Below are 23,572 nucleotides of genomic sequence, written 5' to 3'. Positions count from 1 at the left end.
GAATTGAGTATATCAATCGATTAGTTAAATGAAAAAAGAGTCATGCTCAATTTGATATAAAATCTACTAGACAATAGTTTAAATGTGCTAAATTTACGAAGAATTATGCCTTATTTTAGATTTTTTTATCTAAAAAAATGAGGATAATTAAATAAATCAGTGTGTATTAAGGAGTTGAAGCAGTGAAAAATTTAAATGAAGAGAGTGAGAATAAATTTTTTCTTATATAATGATTAAAGAGGAAGTTGAGTTTGCATGTATGAAGTTTACGGTAATTTACTCTTTTATATCCTTTTATTAAAGTGATTTGTACTTTTATATTTCAATTTTAAATTTACGAAATATTTATATTCATTTGTATTATTTTTAAAAAATTTGTTTGCCTCCTTCTATTTAAATACATTATTATTATTAAATTAATTATATTTAATAATGATCAAAATACGTAAAATAATATTAAGTAAAATTTTGTTTTTATGAAAATATCTGTTTCTACGAACATTTTATAATCAGTATTTGGAATTTTAGATTTTTAAAACTGTTTTAAAAATAAATTTAAAAGTTTATTATTATTAATATTTGACACAGTTTTTAAGCGACGCCTCTAGCAAAATTAAAAAATAGAAAGAGAGAGAGAGAAAATTGGAAAAGGCGATTGCCGTAGATTAGGGTTGTGATTGTGATCCCTCGCTTTGAGAATAATAAGAGGAGGGAATGGTAAACTCATAGACAACGCTACTTCCTACTTCATCCCTCCACCGCACCACAGCCACAGTCTCCGACCGTCCATGGCGCTTTTGAGGTCGTCACCGTCTCTCAATATCCGCATCCTCTTCGCACGTCGCTTCTTCTCCTCTTGCTCATCCTCCTCCTGCTCCTTCCGCTATCCCGCACCTTCCTCTTTCTCATTCTCCTCCTCCCTCAGCCCCTGTCACAGCCCCCGCTTATTCTTCCGACCGAGGTCTTGCCTTTTCCTTGTTACTCTTCCTTCTCTTGGTCGGGCATTTAGGCCAAAACGTGACCCTGTGTGTTTTCGTGTTTTTTTCCCCCAGAACTTTTGGCTTCCGGCCTCCGATTAATGGCGTGGCAGTGCGGGCGTTCAAATCGTCGAGCTTGGCTTCGGAGGCGCTCCAGGAGAAAGCCAATCAAAACTACGGTTCTGAGCAGATTCAGGTGGTTCCTACTCTTCTGCGGGGGCTTCTTGCTAATATGAAAAGGGGCTGCTTTTGTTATGTTATATGACGTTCGAAGATATTCAAATTCTAAGCAGAATGAAGGATATAAACTTTGGTATTCTTTAGCATTTTTTTTTTTTTTGCGGAAATGATAGACTTGGTTCGGATAACAAGGTGCAGTTCGACTTCCATTTGGATAACAAGGTTCATCATCATAATCATCATCATCATCACGGTTGTTCTAACTATTTGGGGTTGTCCATGCAAGGCTATCATTAGGGATCCCCAAATCATTTATGCTATTTTTTTATATGTTTTGTTGAATGTATTTTAGTCTCACACTGAAGCTTAAACCTACTCAGCTACTCTAACGAATTCAACTTGTCTCAACGTATAATGAAACAATCACTTTTGAACATGTTCATATCCATGTTCTTTCTTATTTTATCTTTCCAAATGAAAGTTGTTCACATATGTAATTACTCCCATAAAAGGATGCCTGATTGACGTTTGGATATTAATAGTCCATTCATGATGTACTTTGTGAAGATGTGAATATGCTGCATTTTTCCAGGTTTTAGAAGGTCTTGATCCAGTCAGGAAGAGACCTGGAATGTATATTGGGAGCACAGGACCCCGTGGCTTGCATCATTTGGTATTTCAGATATACATGATTTGCCATTTCCGTGGTGTCACAGCTGATATCCAGCATTTTTTGTTTCTTTTTCTTACCTTTTTTTGTTCATTTTCTTCCTTTGTAGGTATATGAAATACTAGACAACTCTATTGATGAAGCACAAGCAGGATATGCATCAAAAATTGATGTAATTTTGCACGAGGATAATTCTGTGAGCATCAAGGATAATGGCAGAGGGGTATGGAACTTTTTCCAAGTTTCAACTTAGGATGACTGATGACAATCGAATCTAACTCTCTGTAGAACTAGTATCACAATTTTGTGTATTGTTTCTCACATGTTCTAAACTTCATTAAACTAAAAAGTATAAGAAATACGATGCAACTTCATTGGTCGATGATATGAGCACTAATAGAAATGATAATTCTGTATGATAAAACTATTACATAAAAGGTGTGGATCTAAGTATTGAACACTTTCTAAAAAGTTGTACACATGACCAAGATGAATTCTGAGTGCTCACTCGAAGTGCTAGTGTATGTCTGTTAGTTTTGGGTACAAAAGGGATTGAAGAAGGGAGTTCAAGTATAAGGGACCACTTCCTTTTTTTTTTCTTTTCTAAATACATATTGAAATTTAATTATCCCTGTAGATTTATGTCCAAGGTTGAGGACAACATGAATTGAAATGTATTGTTGTACATATTATTATTTTGCATCAAATACTTTCTTACAAATGTTAGTTATTGTTCCTAAATAAAAATCTTATATGCCTTGTAGATTCCTACGGATGTACATCCTGCCACAAAGAAGTCCTCATTAGAGACTGTTTTGACGGTATGCTTCTTATGCACTCTTTTCCTTGAGTGAGACACAACTGACATATCATGCATAAAATATTTCATTTTTAGTAGGTTTCTGTTAATATCTATCCATACCACCAATAATGGCCCCAAAAGTGGATGTAAATGGTTGAGGGTTGTGTTAGGCCTTGAGACATAACTTAAAGTTACACCAACAACCTTATGAACATACAGCTGCCCTTAAGCAGCTAGTACTTAAGATGTTTATTGTCAATCTGGAGACCATGGTTGTCAAAATCACTTCTTACCCATGTAGACTGGATCTGCAGATCCAGTCTTTCTTTAATATTAGACATCTAATGAAGATTGGCTGAGAAATATCTGTGGAATTGTCTTGAAATGAGTTAGGATTCACTAAAAATAGTTGGAATTAGTTAACATTTGGCAAAATCAGATTTATTTTGGAAAACTCAGCTTATGTAGTAGACATCTTCTTGATCCTAGCTTGTGAATTTTTGCTGACTTGTATTTAGGGCGGGGAGTGTGGGTGAGAAATGTTGCTGCTTGCTTGAATTGCTTGACATCACCACAACTCATGATTTAACATACCACTACAAGTGATATACCACTCACTAGAACCAATGCCATACCTATCTCTATCATTCATTGTGATTGCGAGAGTATTATGGGTTGGGAGAGAACATAGTAACCTCCTTTGATCTTATGCATTTTTGATATATGGTGTTTAATGATACAAATATGCATTTCAAGGTTTTTCTTTACCTTTTATAACCCCATATAGCTGACCTACCTAGTGGGATAAGGCTTGGTTGGTGTTGTTGTTGTTTATTTTTATAGTCACATCTCATCATTATTCTGATCCAATGCAACCATTAATTGACATTTTTGATCATCCTATCCCAATATTGATACCTATACTGACTTTTACAACTATGGTGGATGCTGCTAATTTGTCCAAATGTGCATTCGTTTTAAGGTTTTTTACATACCTCCTGTAGTCTCATATTATATATTTTAAGATTTTTTTAGTCATTCCAATTAACCATTCATATGATCTTGTATAATCAAATTTTTTGATCATCCTATCGGATATTGATACTGATTTTGTTATCAGTTCCTATACTGATTTGACAGCTATGGCAGAGACTTCTATTTTTTTCCCAAGAGATAATCTGCAATGATGCAACCTTAGTTGTTAGTCGTTTCCTAAGTGTTCATTCTAGTGCCATGAGGAGGTTCTACAATAGCAGAATGTGAACATGTAATCTGTGTATGTGTTTGTGTGTCTGTTATTTTTTCCAAGAGAATCTGCAATGATGTGACCTTAGTTGTTAGTTGTTGCCTAAGCGTGCATTCTAGTTCCATGAGGAGGTTTTGCAATAGTAGAATGTAAACATGTAATCTGTGTGTGTGCGCGCGTGCGTGAGTGTGCATGTGTGTGCGCTCACACATTTCTAGTTGATATTATGACCCTTAATTGTGTCTGTGTGTTATATATTATCAAGAAGTCTCTTAACTTGGGTGGTGGAGTGCTTTCTTCTGTTATGAGAGCTTAACTTTATGCTTGTAATTTCACATCATTTCACTTAACCAATATACTTAAATGTGTGGTAACATATTGTAGAACTGATATATTTGATGTTTCAGTCTACTCTACTCAAATCTTTGCCTTACCTTGAAATTGCTTGAAATGGTGTTGTGCTTGATCGACCACACATTGATACTTTGTGTTTTATTGCATGGTCAATTTTCATGTTTATTATTTATCTAGAATCCTAATGCTTTGATTCCACAAATTTGTAGGTCTTACATGCAGGGGGCAAATTTGGTGGTTCAAGTAGTGGTTATAGTGTTTCTGGTGGATTGCACGGTGTTGGTTTGTCTGTTGTCAATGCTTTATCTGAGGTATGCACATTTTTCATTTTGATTTTTTTTGGTTTGTGCTATAACTAATATCTTGCAATTTTTGGTTGGGCAATTAATGATTATGTGAGGTACGATAACTTGACAAACTATATGCACATGTTTTATTAATCCTGCATTTTCCCACTTCTTTGCTACAACCTGTGATACAGCTTGCAGAACTAATGCCTACAATTTCTATGAAATAGGTTTACGTTTTTCCTATTTCTGTAATTGGTCTCAAGGTACTGTCTTTTTTTTATTGAGTTGTGTATATGAGAAGCTGCATGGCTGACAATATGGTGTGAGTTTGATTCAAACTACTTTGCAGCTCATATTTTGTTGTTGTACGTTTTTTTGGTGCAAATACCTATTTGCTACTATAAATTTGGACTCTGAGCATATCAATATACTTTGAATGTTCAGCTATGAATGCTAAATTTTACTTCTGATAGTTTGTGAAGCTTATTTATCGAGGCATTTGATAGTCGTCCCTTGTAAATAGGGGTGGTTCTGTAAGGTATACCGAAATTTAAACCCTATACCGTATGCTGTACCAAAATCGGTATAACAAAAATCCATACTGATTTTGTATATAAATTTCATACCATATATAGTTAAATTTTGGTATTGGTATGACATATAAAAAATTTCGATATAAATCTTATACTGATATTGAAAATTTAGGTTCGGTATAGCGTTAAATCGGTATGGTTTGGTATATTTCGGTACGGTATGTGCGGTATATCGAAATTTTAGTATTTTTTCCCACCCTTAGTTGTAAACTAGTTGATTTTATTTCAACCATCTCTCACATTAGTGTACATCTTTTGACTGTGAGGATTCATAGATTCCAACATGAACCTTTTCTTTTGTATCCATCACCATGTACAGCTACTGTGATTTTATCACTCCATTGAGTTCTTTGTAAGTTTGTAGATTTTACATCAAGGATTGAAATATAGTGCCGATCTGGTTAAAACAGGTGAAACATTTCGTTCCAACCGTCATCGACACGATCCGACAGCCCAATGGCAACTGCGGAGGCTTGACACCACCCTTGTGGTAGTGCCAGAGGGGTTGTGTGACCTCAGCTGCCACACTAGAGGTCGCGATGTAGTGACATTTTTTTTTTTCAAAATTAAAATTGAACTTAGGTTTATTATCTCAATCAACTTCTAGCTATGATAGGGATAATCCAAAGATGCTTAATTAAACCCTAATAAAATTATCTAATGAATTATATATTTATTTCTAAAAATATATAATAAATTTTATTTATTTATTTATCTTTTAACTATGCTATTATTATTTTTAATAGATTCAATCAACCCCTAACTTAACTTAAATAGATAGACAAACCTATTTCTTAAAATCCTAATCGAATTATTCTATTAAAATATATAAAAATTTATTTAAAATTATAAAAAATTATAATAAAATTTTATATATTCCTAAAACCTTACGAGGGGCCACAGTGCCACAACGACTTCCGTGGGTCACAACCACAGCGATTATTTTTTTAAAAATTTTTGGTAAGAATTAATTTTTTATTTTTTAATAAATAAATTATTATTAATAATAGTTATAAATATAAAAAATTATTGTAATTTTTAAAATGATTTTAAAAATTAATAAATACTTTATAAAATAATTTAAATTTTTAGATAATTTTAAAATAACTATAAATTTAAAATAATCTAAAATTTTTTTAAAAAATATAATTCTTAAATATTTCAAATATTTTTTTTAAAATAAAATTTAAAATACATTACAAAAATAATTTTAAATTTTCAAATAATTTTATAATTAATTTTAGTTTTTCAAATGATTGTATAATTTTAAATTTAGTTTTGAATTTTGAGAATTACTTATTTTATAAAATATTTTTTATTAAAATTTAATAGGCATTATCTTATGAGATAATATTGAAATATAAATTCAACATCTCAAAATGTAAAGCATATTTAATAATCAAATATTAATAAAATTAATATACATTTATATTTAAAATTAAAAAAAACTGAAACTATATCAGCATGACATGATAACTGTATCGAAACCTCGACACTGGTTGAGATTTTAAACGTTGTTTTACATCATTAGTGATACTCATCAATTAAATTATTTTTTATTTCTTTAATGCTTAAAATCTAAAGGTCATTTTATGGAAAACGTGCATTTTCCCTTTTCTTAGAAAATGACTTTTAGACCTTCTCTATTTTCCTATAGAATGTATTTTCTTTTCTAGAAAATGGATGTGGAAAATACCAACCAAACAATGTTTTCCCTTTTCTCAAAAAAGTGAAAATGAAAATGGAAATGGAAAATGCAAACCAAACTCTGCCTAAGATTTTGTAGATTGCATCTTTTTGCTTGCGTGCACATCATGTCATTTGTACATTCTACATTGCTTACTTTCTTTGCTTCTTTGCTGTATTTTGTGTCATAACTTGGTGTTTTTGTTTATGTTGAAAGAACTTCTTTCTATTTTTGGCTCTGAATTTTGTGGTTTGGAGCAGGCACTTGAGATTACAGTATGGCGTGATGGAAAGGAATGCCAGCAAAAATATGCTCGTGGGAAGCCAGTTACTATTTTAACATGTCATCCACTGCCAGCAGAATCAAGTACTCAGACGGGGACGTCTATACGGTTTTGGCCTGATAGCGATGGTATGCTTCTTTCCCTTTTCCATTCTAGAGATGGGAATGTGATAATTTAATGCTGCTATTTTCACACCACTTATTTTTATGTAGTAAATTGGACAAACTTTTTACCTTTGGTTTGCAGTATTCACCACTTCCAAGGACTTTGATTTCAATACAATCGCTGGACGAATCCGGGAACTTGCTTTCTTAAACCCTAGGGTATGCAGTACTTTCCCATTTTTTGAACTGCATTTGGTTACATTTGAGCTAGTCATCATTGGAAAGGAGTTGGAAGAGCCTTTAAGAACATTGGGAAAGTTATTTTTGTAGCCAGACTTTGTTGTTTCAATCTTAACCAATAATAGTTTTAGATGTCTCTCTTTCTCTCTGTGTGCACACACAATCTATGTGCTATACATGTGGATGAAATGAGTGTTTGGATTTGCTTTTGGGCACTGGCAGTTCTTTTTAATATCCAATCTGGCGGACACCTTATTCACACTTTTGATACTAGTCCACCACAACAAGGTTCTATGTGAAAACAGTTAGCTTTGTAGCTGGTTTTGTATGAAAGTGTCCATGTTGTATTCCCATGTGAAATGACATTGTAATTTCCAATTTCAATCAAGTCCCGTGTAAAGCTTTAGTACATAGAGATCCCGGGTTCTTCATTATCAAACAATGTAATGAGTTGATCTTGGCTTAGGGTTTTTCTTGCGATTCATTTGCTTACTCACCTAAAGGCATCTAAGTTCACTTGCAGTACATAGATCCACATATATCTCTAAGACAAATCATGATGAAGTTTATATGCCAAGAATCTAAATTAGTTTTAGGTGATGCATTGACAGTATCATTGTTCTAATAAGATGTAGATGCATTTGAATCCTTGTTAACTTCTAAGTTCCCTTGCAATACAAAGCATATATATCTATAAGACAAATCATGATTAAGTCTATGCATAATCTAAATTGGTTTTAGGTGATGCACTGACTGCATCATTGTACTAATAAGATGTAGATGCATTTTAATCCTTAGTTACCTATTCTTGCTACTCTATGCTTTGCAGCTACTAGAAAGCCATATGCATATTTGATTAAATGACTTCAATGTGCTGTCATACTCAAATAGGCCCATTTCGTGGGGACAATATATGACACCATGAAAGTGCCATTCTAAATGAATGTTGTATATCAAAAACAATTAGATCTGTGCACCTGATTTTACTGAATCTTATGTATTTATACATAATGTAACGCTCACATGCCATTTTTCATTTTGTCTTTCCTGGCAGCTTCGAATTACATTGAAAAAGGAGAGCGACTCAAATGAACAGTTCAATGAATATTCCTATGCAGGTGGCTTGGTGGAATATGTCGAATGGCTAAACACTGACAAGGTTTGTACACATTACATTTTGAGGTAAAAAGTTCAGATTAATCTCTGATGCACTGGTAGTGAGTTAATAGCATGGGTTGTCTTATTTTAGAATTCCCTTTAGCTTAGTAGTGAAGAGCGATACATTGGGTTTAACTGAATCTGCTATTCTTTGGTGTCACTCCAAATTTCTAATATCTGAATATTTTCAATTCCTTCAAATAAATAAAGCTCCATTCCTTGCAAGTGAATAAAATACTCCAAAGAAATCTAGGACAGATAACTGTGAGTTTTATGATTAATTGGGAAAGAAGCTGACAGTTGGCAGGAAGACTGTTTGTGGTGCTGTGTCATGTATGTGGCAGATTTGGAAATTTTGCAGGCCTATGTAGAGGTCTGTAAAGATCGTCTCAATACAGTTACTCAGGAGATGATGATTGTCAGCCAAACTATATTTACTATCCAAACTTTGCAAGTGGAATTATAACTTCTCTTACTTTTGTGGATATTGTTTTTGAGCTTGACAAAGTTACCTACAGTATTTGTTGTCTTTTGTAAGATTTGGATCTTGCCTTCTACTTATGGCAAAGAGGATAAACATATAATATTTTTGTTGATTCATGCATCTTATGTATTTATTCCTCATAGTCAATTATCACTGATGCTGATTAATTTATGATTATCCAGAAACCTATTCATGACACTGTTGCTTTTAAAGAAGAAACTGCTGGAATTACAGTTGATGTAGCACTTCAGTGGTAATGTACTTTTTTGTTGTATTTATAAACAAGTTGTCAATCTGTGTCATCTAACTCCTTTCATATGCCACCGACATGTCAAACATCTGTTTGCGCTTCATTATCTTGATTATGGCTGCTCTTAACCCTTTCCAATTATATCATTGGCTCTTTGTTTCATTAGTAGAATATGATATAATGTTCTTATTCTAAGCATAAAGAAGGATGTCAGTTGAATTTTAATTGCCTCAAACAGGTGTGCTGATTCGTATAGCGATACAATTCTTGGTTATGCTAACAGCATCCGCACAATTGATGGTGGAACCCATATAGATGGGTTGAAAGCTTCATTAACAAGAACTATGAACAACCTGGGAAAGAAGTCTAAGCTTACCAAGGTATTAAATAACCAATGATTATTATATGTTGCCAAAATTCCTGTTTCTTATGAAAAAATGACACATTGCAGGGAATTGAAAAAGGCTGTTTTCAAACGACTCTGTACCAATTATTTATATATGTATGAATACTGTTATGAGGGGTCCTTTGTTCTTCATGACAAACGGAAATCATTATTTATTTTTCAGATCAAGAATTTCCTTTGATTCATTCTACAGATTCAAACCTTCAAAGTTCATACAAGTCACAGTATTTTTTGACAGATACAATAGTTAATTAAGTTCCAACTAGCGGTGGAAGTTTATTTTCAATTTTCTTGTTACCTAAGGAGCTCATAATCTCTAGCTGTACTCAGTCATGAATGATCTCACTTTCTGCAGTTCCTTTTTATTTTTGAATTTAGTGTCTGCTTTGTGACCAAAAGGTCACGGGTTCGAATCCTGGAAACAGCCTTTTGCAAAAAGCAAGGTAAGGCTGCGTACAATGGATCCTTTCCCGGGACCCCGCATGGCGGGAGCTTCATGCACTGGGTTGTCCTTTGTTTAGTGACTTTGCTATATGTGAGTCTATCACAAACATAGATTTTTTGGGGGGTATTTTTACTGTGTAATTCTGAACCTTCTTGCTGAATTATTTGATGCCATATCTCTCCAGGAGGCCAATCTGAGTTATATATTATATATTCTTTTTATTTGTTTCCATTTAGAAAAGACAATCTAATGGTAGATTTTCTCTACAAAATCCACTTGTTAGTGCCTGTTAGTTGAGAGGCTAATCATTTCTTTCACCTGTATTTTATATGATTTAATTTTAGATGATACTGATCGGAACTTGTCAATTTACATGCGAATCTTTTGTTAATTTTTCTTTGTATTGACTCATTGAAGAGGTTTTTGGCAGGATAAGGATATTATTAACTTAAGTGGAGAACACGTAAGGGAAGGATTAACATGCATTATCTCTGTAAAGGTTCCAAATCCAGAATTTGAAGGACAAACAAAGGTAAATGTATTATGTGACTCAATATGTTCTGAAAAGCTGTTAAAAATTCTTCATGAGTTTTTTCTATTACTTGATTTGCAAGAGGAAAATTTGTGATTAGCTTATGCTTATTCTTGTGAACATGATATCTTGTATTCTTACGAGGCAGACAAGGCTTGGGAATCCTGATGTACGAAGAGTTGTTGAACAGTGTGTTCAAGAGAATCTTACCGAGTACCTAGAGTTGCATCCAGATGTTCTCGACTCGATTTTGTCTAAAGCTCTGAACGCTTTGAAGGTTAAGAAGCTATTTCCTTTATGCTTGTTAAATTAAAAAAGGTCATATGTTGGATTCATGCTATCGTTTCCTATATGCTTTTGTGTAAATCATTAACGTAATATTAAAATTACATAATTTAGGCAGCAATGGCAGCAAAAAGAGCTAGAGAATTGGTCAGGGCAAAAAGTGTGTTGAAATCTTCTTCCCTTCCTGGAAAATTAGCTGATTGTTCAGCTACTAATCCTGAAGAATCTGGTAACTTAATATTTCATCACATTTAATGATATTTTTTTACATGTAAATGTTTTATTGTTGTTCATGAGTTGTTATTTATAATGTTAATGTTTGATAATTAAAAGAATTGATGGTATGACTAATTAGTATTAGTGAAAGTATTGGAGTTGAGGATAGTCCACTAGAAACTTTCTATAATAAGAATCTTAGTATTAGTGAAAGTATTGGAGTTGAGGATAGTCCACTAGAAACTTTCTATAATAAGAATCTTAGTATTAGTGAAAGTATTGGTGTTGAGGATAGTCCAGTCCACTAGAAACATGAGAATCTTCCTGGCTCATCTGAGCACTAAACTCACTGTTAGTGCGGTTTATACTACTTGCATGTCATTTTGTGCCTCATGTCCAGAAATGTTGCTATCACAATGATTAATGCCAAATGTTAATCCTAGTTTCAAATGCAATTTAAGAGAAGCCTAAGGCCTAAAAAATTGAATAATTTACCAGTCCAGCCTTGCCTTAAACATGTGTATGAAAATTAATGAGACACAATTTATATCAGTTTTCATTGTTCAGCTCACAAACTATTATGCAAGGCCTTTTATTAAAATTTTCTATGACATTATTATTATTGTTGTTATCTCCTTTAGTTGATAATGAGAACCATCAAGCAAAAAACTATAAATTTTACTTGATTTATCAGAAACTAGCTTCTGTGAGTTTCCCCAAAAAGAAAAAAATTGGAAGCATAAGCATGAGAAATGAAACCTTGGATAAACTTTTTGGATCATCTGGTATGACTTATAAGCATTGTAATATGATTCTTGCTATGAGATGCCCATATAATGGTCGGCTTTTCTATTGAAGTCATGCGTCAACATGTTCTGTTAGAGAAGGATATCTAGATCGTATCTTTCTCTTGAAGTATAAGTGCATAGTTGTAGTGAAACTAAGATAAACAAAACAACAATAATTGCTCTAGAGTCAACATTTTTTAGTATTTTTTTTTCTTTCCAATTACTCTATTTTTTGATTGGATTTAATTCCTGCCATTACATTTGTTCTGTTTTTCCAGTAAGTTTTATTTTATACATTGACTTGCAATCTCCTTTTGTTGATCTTTTTTTTTCTTCCAAAATTTTTAGAGATCTTCATAGTTGAAGGCGATTCGGCTGGCGGCAGCGCAAAGCAAGGTCGTGACCGGAGGTTCCAGGTGAAGTGTCAATTTCATCCGTCAGCTTTCAAATTAGCAAAAGATGGTAGAATTATTCAGTGTTGCTCTTTGCTCTGCTGTGTTTGTTTCTTAGCTTGCTGACAAAATTCATAAGATAACGTTGCTCTTTGTTCTTATCCACTGATGTAGGAATACTTCCTACATTTTCACTTTTGGATCGTGCAATTGGAGTAATAGTATTTACCCTTTGCAGTTCTAATATTGGATGATCAAGATCATTTTTGAAGTCCCGTATTTTGCCACTGTTTCTTCTTTTTGAATGATTTTTCACTCAATCATCTTTTGTCACCAAAGACTTGTCACCAACCCAGATCATGAAATTTGTTAGTTAGTATTTGAGTTATTTGAGGTTAATGAACATCTTTCTGCCCATTACCTTTCTGTCACTAATTAATGATCATCTAGTTTCTGCTATTGCAATAATTGTCTATTTCTACTTTGCAACAATTAGTGGATTGGAGCACCAAACGCTTTGTCATTAACAGAAGGACTTGACTACGTTGGTATTAATATATAGGACTAATGTTTAGTTAGTGAGGGAATAACCTCTCAGTCTTCCACATTACACATGGTAACCGGTCATCTTTCCTATTTATCGCCTATATATGTAGATTATAATACAGTGAGAATTGAATTTCTTTGAACTGTTATTGTAGGCTATTTTGCCCTTGCGAGGTAAAATCCTGAATATTGAGAGAAAGGATGAAGCAGCTATATACAAGAATGAAGAAATTCAAAATCTTATTCTTGGGCTTGGGCTTGGAGTGAAGGTTGCATTTACAAACTTGGGTACCCTGCATATTTTTCAGCTTTATGTATGCTCTCATTGATACGAATATTTCATCATACAGGGAGAGGATTTTAAGAAAGATGGTCTTAGATATCATAAGATTATCATTCTGACTGATGCGGATGTGGATGGCGCTCATATACGAACACTCCTCCTAACATTTTTCTATAGATACCAGGTGCTTGGGTAGAAACCTATTAGTAGGGAACTAAATGTTCCTTTTTTTATGAATTTTGAGTTTTGGATGTTCTTAGTTTTACGAGTACTGGAAATTGGTATGCAGAAAGCACTCTTTGATGAAGGTTACATCTATGTGGGCGTCCCTCCACTCTACAAGGTACTCTCGTCTCTTTGAATGATCATGAATTTTTTTTAGTCCTACATTACCTACAAACAAATACCAGGTCGAGCGTGGAAAACATGCACACTATTGCTACAATGACGCAGAGCTTAAACTCCTAAAGAATTCCTTCCCTTCCAATGCTTCCTACAATATCCAAAGATTCAAAGGTAAATGTTGAGCACACAAGCATAACAAATATAAGTGTCTAAATGTACTTAAAACTTGCAAATTATTTCTCTCTAATTTGAATTTCATCATACTTATTTCCATCCAATAACCATCGAGCTTAAATTCACAAATTCTTCTGGCCAGCATCTGCATCTTTTCTGGGCCATGAGTTTCATGCTTGTTCTGAGTAGCATGCTAAATTGTCCGACCCTTCCCTTTCTTTGTTAGCAGGACACTTAATACTAAGCTAGTGCCACTGTTTTTCATTATCCTTGTTGGCTGCATTCATCTGCTGATGTTGCTAGCATGTGGAATACATTATATTTCCCCCTTTACTCGATCCTAACTGTGCGTTTTCAAAAAAAGGATTGGGAGAGATGATGCCGGCACAACTCTGGGAAACTACACTAGATCCAGAGACGAGGCTACTGAAGCAGCTGACAGTGGAAGATGCTGCCGAAGCTAATGTTGTGTTCTCCTCACTCATGGGTGCTCGAGTAAGTGACAAGGATGTTGCTTTCTTTTGTTGGTTTTAATTATAATAAAAAAAAATTAGTAGACCCATGATTTTGTTCCTTGAGACCCCAACTTGTTACCGTTATTTTTCAGGTTGATTATAGGAAGGAACTGATACAGAACGCTGCAAGGTCGATAAATTTGGAGCATCTTGACATCTGAGGATGATTCAGATTGACTTATGTGTAGCCTGAAGGCGACTGCTATTTCTATGATCTAGTTGTTCAGTTGGCTTCTTAAGTGATGTTCTTACTGGGAAGACAGCAACCAGAGATTGAATACTGATTTATAGGCAGAATACTCTAGGTAGGATCAGTATGTTCTTGGTAAATTGTTCTATTTTTCTCTTCATTTGTTCTCATTATAGGCACTAGGATCAGCATTTAAAAAAAAAAAATGGATGAAGTTCATCATATTGACACTTCTTTTGGTTCTTACAATGTTTTTAAATTTAGACCAGGTCGATCGAACCATGAATTGGAATCATTGTAAGCACAAGTTCAAGAGTGATGATCTATGACTAAGATTATAACGTAGTCCATCTTTGCTTCGCTTCCAATGATTGTTGCCTTTTCCCCAATTGAGCCACCTCTTTTGTTGACCCTTGTGCAGCTCCTTCCTCTTCTAATATACTCTAGCTAGAGCCACCTTTTCCCGTCTTGCCACTCTTGGGCTGCTCCTTTCTCTTTTATTGCCGATAGAGCTATGATCTATTGCACCAGGCAATAACTAAGAGGACTTCATCTATTTTAGTTAGTATTAAAAGACAAATGGTATTTGCTTTTTCTAATATTATTTTAGCTTTGATCAAAATTGATACAGCATACTTAAGTTGCTCCAGCATGGAGCATTTTCAGACAAAGTTCTCTCTCTCTATATATATTTATATATAGATATATATATATAAATATAGGGCTTCATCTATTTTAGTTACTAATAAAAGACAAATGGTATTTGCTTTTCCTAATATTATTATAGCTTTGATCAAAATTGATACAGCATACTTAAGTTGCTCCAGCATGGAGCATTTTCAGACAAAGTTCTCTCTCCATATATATATTTATATATAGATATATATATAAATATAGGGCTTCATCTATTTTAGTTACTATTAAAAGACAAATGGTATTTGCTTTTCCTAATATTATTTTAGCTTTGATCAAAATTGATACAGCATACTTGAATTGCTCCAGCATGGAGCATTTTCAGACAGTGCTCTAGTTATATATATATTTATTTATCAAAGTTGATACAATAATTCTCAAACAAAGGTATTTTAGTATTAAAAAAGTAAAATGGACAGTTTTTTGATATATATATATATATATATATATATAGTCCTTTCAATAATAATAATAAAAAAAGGTATATATCTTCACAAGGATACATGAGTCATTTTGACTTGCCCCCAGAGGCTGGATCAGTTGGTAAATGACTGGGATGTTTGCACCATGACGCAATAGTTAGAGTGTCGACGATTGTAATGTGGGATAATATCCCCGTCTGCCGGCTTAAAGCCTCGAACCTCAGCCACTTGTCAACCCAACATTCATCCTGATTAATCCTCCTCCTATATCACCGTGGGACAGACGTAAGGGACCGTCGGGACGACGGATTCAACCTTTTTTTGCACCATGAGTCATTTTGACTTACAGAAAGGAAGAAATTAACGAAATCACTAAATCATATCCATGACTAGCATTAAAATAAACTCATTGTCGGTGAGTTGTCGTGTCAAGATTAGATTATATATATATATTATCAAAGTTGATACAATAATTCTCAAACAAAGGTATTTTAGGATTAAAAAAAGTAAAATGGGCTGCTTTTTGATATATATATATATATAATATCTTTTCAATAATAATAAAAATAACTGTAAATTTATTTGATCAAAATCTGACGGGATAGAATTAAATTATAATATATACATATAATTAATACAAATATACAGAAATAATATTATTAAAATATCTTTAATAATAATTTATAAAATATATTGATTGATCAAATTCTAATCTTCTAATATTATCCTAAAAAATAAAAAGCATATATCTTCACAAGATACATTTTGACTTACAGAAAGCAAGAAATTAATGAAATCACTAAATCATATCCATGACTAGCATTAAAATAAACTCGTTGTCGGTGAGTTGTCGTGTCAAGATTAAGATTGTATAGGGCACCAACACCAAAGGAAACAGTGACGCAACAATCTTATCCACTTTCTCAACATGAGTCGGGACTCGGCCTATTCTACGAGCAACACATGTAAAGCACCCGTCGTTTGGCCGATTGGCTTGATTCATGAAGTAGCTTAGCAATAGGGCATTGTTGCCCAGGCCAGTGGATGAGATTCTATCACTTTTTTGCAGCATCATGCAATATGTACATCATTTTCTCCATCATTCCTGCTTCTTAGGTTGATTCCCTAGTCTAGCTACCATATTCTTCATAATCTTTCAATGGGGCCACACATATCTCCCATGACTAAGACAACTTCTCCTCGCCTCTGGCACAACCTTTCTAGGCAAAAGGTGGAAGTTGAATTGCTACAGCAGCATTGGTCACTCCACCAGCTGATCGTGTCGATCGGATCCTCGTTCATGGAAGTAGCCGGGAAAGAGGACTTATCCATTTTCTTCTCCAAAGCTTCAACTTTTTGTATCCACTTTAAAAGCGTGCAGAGCATAAAGACCACCATCTTTTTTTTGTTTTTTGTTTTTTGTTTTTTCTAAAGAACGGTAAATATGTAGATGAAACTAAAGACTATATCAGCAACACTCTATAAACATTAGACTCACGTTCCTCAAAATGATATCGGTTGTGAGTTTGTCCTAGGAGAAAAATCATACTAATTATCATTAAGTAACGTACCTTCGGTTGTGAGTTTGTCCTTGCAAGACTCATATGACATTAGGGCCACCACTTTGTTTCAACTGCTCCACATGGAGCTCCATGCTGCCAGTGCAGACTGGCTTCAGCAATCCATTTAGAATAGTAAGCCATTATGGATTCCTTGTAGGACCGTTGCTGCAATAGGAGACCAACCACATGACACAATTTCATCAGGTTACGGTCCCACAGGATGTCCGGTTGTTAAAGGTTTGGTAGCCTTATTATCACAAGGTAAGGATTAATTTCCAATGGATGTATATTTTTAAGAAAAGAAAGGGAGTCTTGATGCAACGGTAAATTTTTGTTATATGATCAAAAGATCACATATTCGAACCTTAGAAATAACTTCTTATAAAAAGCAGGATAAGACTATGTGCAATGGATTTTTTTCCGGGACCCCACATGATGAGAATTTCGTACATCGGATTATTTTTTTTATTTTTTTATTTTTTTATTTTGAAGATTATTAATTTAACAATTGGTTATAAGTTAATCTTATGATTTAACACTTTTCATATAATATGAGAACCAACTAGGAGAAACATCTCGAGAAGCATATCCATCTTTTATTATAATCAAAATATGTAAGTACGGGTCAAATTTAATAGCTATTGTTGAAATTGGTGAGTATTTTGGTAGAGCTCTTGAGGAGAAATAGATAGTTTTTCTTGATCCTTAAACTTTTGATTACAAAGCCTTTATATAGACTTGAAAGAAACTTAGGGGGCAAGTAATCTAGCAACTTAGGGGGCAAGTAACCTTAGAAACTTAGTGGGCAAGTAACCTTAGTGATGAGTAAACTTAAGTGATAACACATTAACTTTAACACTCCCCCTTAATGTGTTGTCGGATTCCAAGTTTGGCTCGGAGCTGTTGAAATCTTTCTCTCGGAAGTGCTTTTGTGAAGATGTCAGATAATTGCTCCTCAGATCGACAGAACTCAAGTTGAATTTCTTTATCTTCAATTGCCTGTCGAATGAAATGATGCTTGAGTGCTATATGTCGAGTTCGGTTGTGGTGAACTGGGTTCTTAGCCATAGCGATTGCAGATTTGTTGTCGCAGTGTAGCACGGTTCCTTCAATCTGATGGTGACCGAGATCAGCCAAGATTTTTCGAAGCCAAATTGCTTGTGAAGTGGCTACTGATGCTGAGATGTACTCGGCTTCCGCAGACGATTGTGCAACACTTTGTTGTTTCTTGGATACCCATGAGAATATTGTTGAACCAAAGGAGAAACAGTACCCCGAAGTGCTTTTCATGTCATCTAAGGATCCACCAAGATCACTGTCACAATATCCGACAAGATTAAGTGCGTGATTCTTCTGAAAGCTTAGACCGAGGTCAGTTGTCCCTTGAACATATCGTAAGACCCGCTTTGCTGCACCGAGATGAAAATGGCTCGGACTCTGCATAAATCTTGAAAGTAGACTTGCAGCATACATGAGATCAGGTCTAGTTGCTGTGAGATATAACAAATTACCAATGAGGCTACGGTAATAAGTGACATCCGTTGCTTTTCCTCCATCTTCCTTTTTCAATTTCTCCCCTATAATGAGTGGTGTAGAGACAGGATTGCATCCCAGCATGTTGAATTTCTTCAGAATCTTTTCTGCATATATCTTTTGGCAGATAAAGATTGTCTCTTCTTCTTGGTAGATCTCCATGCCCAAGAAATGTCGAAGTAGACCCATATCGCTCATTTCATACTTTTGAGCCATGTCATCTTTGAACTCTTCGATCATCTTCTCGTTGCTTCCAGTGAAAATTAGGTCATCAACATAAAGAGTGACTATAAGAACATCATTACCTTGCTGCTTGACATACAAAGTTGGTTCACTCTTGCTCTTTTCGAATTTTGTTCGGTTGAAATAGTTGTCGATCTCACTGTACCAAGCGCGAGGAGATTGTTTAAGTCCATATAGCGCTTTCTTAAGTTTGTAGACTTTCTCTTCTTTTCCTTTGAGGATGAAACCCTGAGGTTGATCTACATACACTTCTTCCTTCAATTCACCATTGAGAAATGCTGACTTGACATCAAGCTGATAAAGTTTCCACCCTTTGCTGGCGGCGAATGCAATTATAGCTCGGATTGTGTCTAGCCGAGCTACTGGGGCAAACGTCTCCCCGTAGTCAATTCCAGGCTGTTGAGAATATCCTTTGGCCACAAGTCTTGCTTTGTGTTTTTGAATGGATCCGTCTGGGTTGTGCTTTACTTTGTAGATCCATTTAACACCTATAACTTCTTTGTCTCTTGGTTTATCGACGAGCTGCCATGTCTGATTTTTTTCAATTACACGAACTTCCTCCTCCATCGCTTTTTTCCATGGTTCTTCTTTGATTGCTTCAGCAAAGTTCTCAGGCTCAATTGAGCAATAATTGCATGTAGCATATATATCGCTCAATGATCTGTACCTTTTTGGAGTTGCGCTTGGGGATGAGGAGTTTGATGAAGTTGGATCAGTTGAGCTTTCTTCGTTGGGTTGAGATGAGCTTGAATCTGGTGTGCTTGGCTCAATTTCATCTTCTTTGTCAGTACTGATCAGAATGTCTTTCTTTTCAACTTTGTTTTCTTCCCAATTCCATAAAGCATTTTCATCAACTTGAACATCTCGGCTAATAATAACTTGACCCAGCTGTAGGTTAAATAGTCTATAACCTTTGCTCATGGTGCTGTAGCCGACAAAAATACATCTTTCGCTAGATTCGTCAAGTTTGCTTCGTTTCTGTTTTGGAATTTGAGAATAGCAAATGCTTCCGAATACCTTGAGATGGTTCACCAATGGTCTTCTACCACTCCATGCTTCAAACGGAGTCTTGTTTGGTATGGCTGTGGTTGGGCATCGATTAGATAAATAAACGGCTGTGTAGACTGCTTCAGCCCAGAAGATTTTGGGTAAACCTTTCTCGTGCATCATTGATTTTGCCATTTCAACGATTGTCTGGTTTTTCCTCTCGGTAACACCATTTTGTTGAGGGGTGTACCTTACCGTTAGTTGCCTTTCTACTCCTTCATCTTCACAAAAATTGTGAAATTCTTTAGAAGTGTATTCTTTGCCTCTGTCACTTCTTAAGGTTTTGATGAAGCATCCACTCTGTTTTTCGACGAGACTCTTAAACTTCTTGAATATCATGAATACTTCAGACTTCTGCCTCATGAAATAGACCCAAGTCATACGAGTGTGATCGTCGATGAAAAGAATGAAATACCTATTCTGAGCATGAGAAAGGGTGTCCATCGGCCCGCAGACGTCGGTGTGGATAAGTTCCAACTTTTCTTTAGCTCTCCATGATACTCCTTTTGGGAAAGGTAATCGATGTTGCTTTCCAAACACGCATCCTTCGCATACATGTTGCTTTCCTTCTATGTGAGGAAGTCCTTGCACCATACTCTTGCCAGATAACTCTTTGAGGCTTTGTAAATTGAGATGACCGAGTCGTCGATGCCATAAGGTTGATGTCAGGTAGTCCGAGGTAGAAGCTTGATGAGCTTTTAGGTCGGCATAATTGATGTTGAGAGCGAAGCTTCGATTGACCATTTTGATCTTTGTGAACACCTTTGACTTATCTCTCCTGTCAAATATAACACATTCATTGTTATCGAAGCAGAGCTTGTACCCATTTTCCACCAATTGTCCGAGGCTGAGTAAATTTTGACTCAAGCTCGGCACACACAAGACATTGTTGATGCAACTCGGTCCTTCCTTCGTCTCGATGGCGATTTTCCCAAGTCCTTTTGACTTTGTTTGCTCTCCGTTTCCAAACTGAACAAGAGCATTGATGCTAATGTCGAGTTCAGAGAAAATTTCTGAGATCGGCGTCATATGGTTGCTACATCCGCTGTCCAGCAACCATTTTCCTTGCTCCTTGTTGGTGGCCGTGTGACATACATAGAATGTTCCATGTGTCTCCTCAGCTGTTTGATTTTCTCCAACCTGATTTGCCTGATAAGTGTTCCTATTTCGGCAATCTTTGGCGAGGTGACCAAATCGATTGCATATTTTGCATCTCGATTGACCTTTGAACCAACAGTCCTTCTCGGAGTGATTTGGCTTATTGCAATTGCTGCAATTCGATGAGTTGTCTTTTCCTTTTCCTTTTGAGATACGTCCACCTCGTCCTCTTGATTTCCATCCAAATCGTGATTGGCCTTCTCGTTCGTTGTTACCAATTTTGAGCTTTGATTGGAATGCACCCTCTATTGGCTTCTCAGAATGTCTGGACAATCTTTGCTCGAACGATTTTAGGGACGCCATCACTTCTTGAACGGTGAGTGTTGTTAGGTCCTTTGTTTCTTCAATGACGGCAATAATGGGATCATATTTCTCAGGAAGACAGATGAGAATTTTGCGTACCAGCCTTTGATCTGTAATATCTTCACCATGAGATTTCATTATATTGACCAGATCAAAGATTCTGGTTGAGAATTCCATGAGTGTTTCTTTCTCCTGCATCTTGGCATTTTCGAAATCCTTGAGTAGTGATTGGAGCTTAATCGCTCTTACTTTCACATCTCCTTGAAATTCGCTCTGCAAGATCTCCCACGCATCTTTAGCCGTGTTGGCTCGCATGATTCTGGGAAATATAGCCTTAGTGACTGCTCTTTGAAGGATTGAGAGAGCACTTGCGTCGGCTTGTCGAGACTTCTCTAATTTCTTCAGACCGGCTTCGGTGGCTTCCTCGGGCTCTTGTACTCCATTCTCCACAATCTCCCATTGGTTAAGAGATCGAAAGATGGTCTTCATCTTCACGTACCAGAAATCATAGTCTTCGCCATTAAACTCTGGAATGAGATGGTTGATGTTTGTTAAACTCGAGCTGGCCATGGATTTGGATTGGTAGAACCTGGACGCTCTGATACCAACTGTTGAAATTGGTGAGTATTTTGGTAGAGCTCTTGAGGAGAAATAGATAGTTTTTCTTGATCCTTAAACTTTTGATTACAAAGCCTTTATATAGACTTGAAAGAAACTTAGGGGGCAAGTAATCTAGCAACTTAGGGGGCAAGTAACCTTAGAAACTTAGTGGACAAGTAACCTTAGTGATGAGTAAACTTAAGTGATAACACATTAACTTTAACAGCTATTGGGGCAAAAAAACTGAACCTTTTCAAAAATTAATTCTTTTTTGCTCAGCTGGTTTCCTCCTTGTTTGGTCTGATTCTACCTAATCCACTTCACAAGGATTATAATATAGTGTTGACCTCTACATCAGTTGCAAATAATATTGTAGTCAATATTTTTCATATTAGTGTAGGTGGATTTTCATAATTTAAAATTTTAAATTGCAAATTTAAAGGATTGAACCTTAGTTATTTGTTCTAGTTAAAATAATAATAATTGATCTCCAGAATTAATATATCACTCAAAATCAAAAAATTATTTATGATCTCACTTTCTCATAATATTTAATATTCCTATGTATAAATTTTTATTTTGATCTAAATAATCATCTTAACTAAAAATCTAATAAAATAAAATTGATACTTTACAATTTTTCTTCAATTAATGAAACATAAAAGAAGAAAATAAAAACTTAATCTTGTTGTTATTCTTGTGGTCGGACAAAGAGGAAAAAGAATTTGTTGGAAAAAATAAAAAGACGATTGTTATTTTTGAGAAAAATGAAAAGAGAAGATGGAGAGGAAGAAGCAACAAAGGAGGGTTTTACCTTTGTCATTAGCAACCTCGATTAATTTCAATGAGTTCGGCAATGATATAAAGAGAATAAGACGAGATAAAATATGATTATTTTTACGATGTCAATAAAACCCTAAAAATAAGAAGAGGATGAAGATGTGAAAATCAAAGACTGCTCTTGTTATTGGAAGAGGGCTGTGTTTCTTGCTTGCTGCCAGCTTTACAAATATATAGTATTAAATAAAAAAAAAAAAAATCTGAGGGGGACGATGAGATCCCTCGCTCCACTTGGCTACGCCACTAGTTGCAAAACCATTTAGGATCTGAATGTGTCATTTAGAAGTTGGTCACTTTCAGCGTATCCTTCTGAGAAGAAGCAAACCATTTTCCATGCTCTTACTCTTTTAGTATTCATAATTCATTACTTTTATATTTAAAAACTCTTCCGGATGATCATCCAACGCAAAGAATCAGCAATCCCAAAGCTTGCTTTCTTGAGCAGGGAACGCAGAAGACTTGACAAGTAAGAAGGCAAGATGTCATCCGTCTGCATTAAAAGCCTTCAATAAATGATGAGGTTGTGATGGGTGGAAGATGGAGACAGGAGGAATCTTATAAGCCTCGAATACCCAATCAAAACAAGCATCTTTACGATCGACTAGAAACAGTGATTGAAAAACAACTTGGGCTGAGAGAATAAATGCTGAATCAGGTTTCCTACCTTTATCATCTACCAACTATTTTTTTTCTACTCTGCCTACCACCAAAGCTACTGGTGGCTGCAGTGCCGGGA

At 35.1% G+C, this 23,572-nt stretch overlaps 1 protein-coding gene across 1 annotated transcript; it reads left to right on the top strand.

Moving 5' to 3' along the window:
* Positions 1 to 662: 662 nt before the first annotated feature.
* LOC121967548 (DNA gyrase subunit B, chloroplastic/mitochondrial-like) lies at positions 663 to 14,803 on the top strand. Its single transcript, XM_042517851.1, has 21 exons — positions 663 to 961; positions 1,053 to 1,173; positions 1,750 to 1,830; positions 1,937 to 2,050; positions 2,592 to 2,648; positions 4,439 to 4,540; positions 7,060 to 7,210; positions 7,329 to 7,405; positions 8,481 to 8,585; positions 9,251 to 9,321; positions 9,557 to 9,698; positions 10,600 to 10,701; positions 10,850 to 10,978; positions 11,101 to 11,215; positions 12,339 to 12,406; positions 13,084 to 13,197; positions 13,279 to 13,395; positions 13,501 to 13,554; positions 13,622 to 13,727; positions 14,095 to 14,225; positions 14,338 to 14,803. The coding sequence occupies exons 1-21, from the start codon at positions 789 to 791 to the stop codon at positions 14,404 to 14,406; spliced, it is 2,199 nt and encodes a 732-aa protein (XP_042373785.1). The 5' UTR covers positions 663 to 788; the 3' UTR covers positions 14,407 to 14,803.
* Positions 14,804 to 23,572: the final 8,769 nt, after the last annotated feature.

Source organism: Zingiber officinale, chromosome 3B, assembly GCF_018446385.1.
Source record: "Zingiber officinale cultivar Zhangliang chromosome 3B, Zo_v1.1, whole genome shotgun sequence".
In the NCBI taxonomy this organism is placed as follows: Eukaryota; Viridiplantae; Streptophyta; class Magnoliopsida; order Zingiberales; family Zingiberaceae; genus Zingiber; species Zingiber officinale.
Note: the sequence above shows the minus strand (reverse complement) of the source record. Positions and strands in the feature narration are given on the sequence as shown.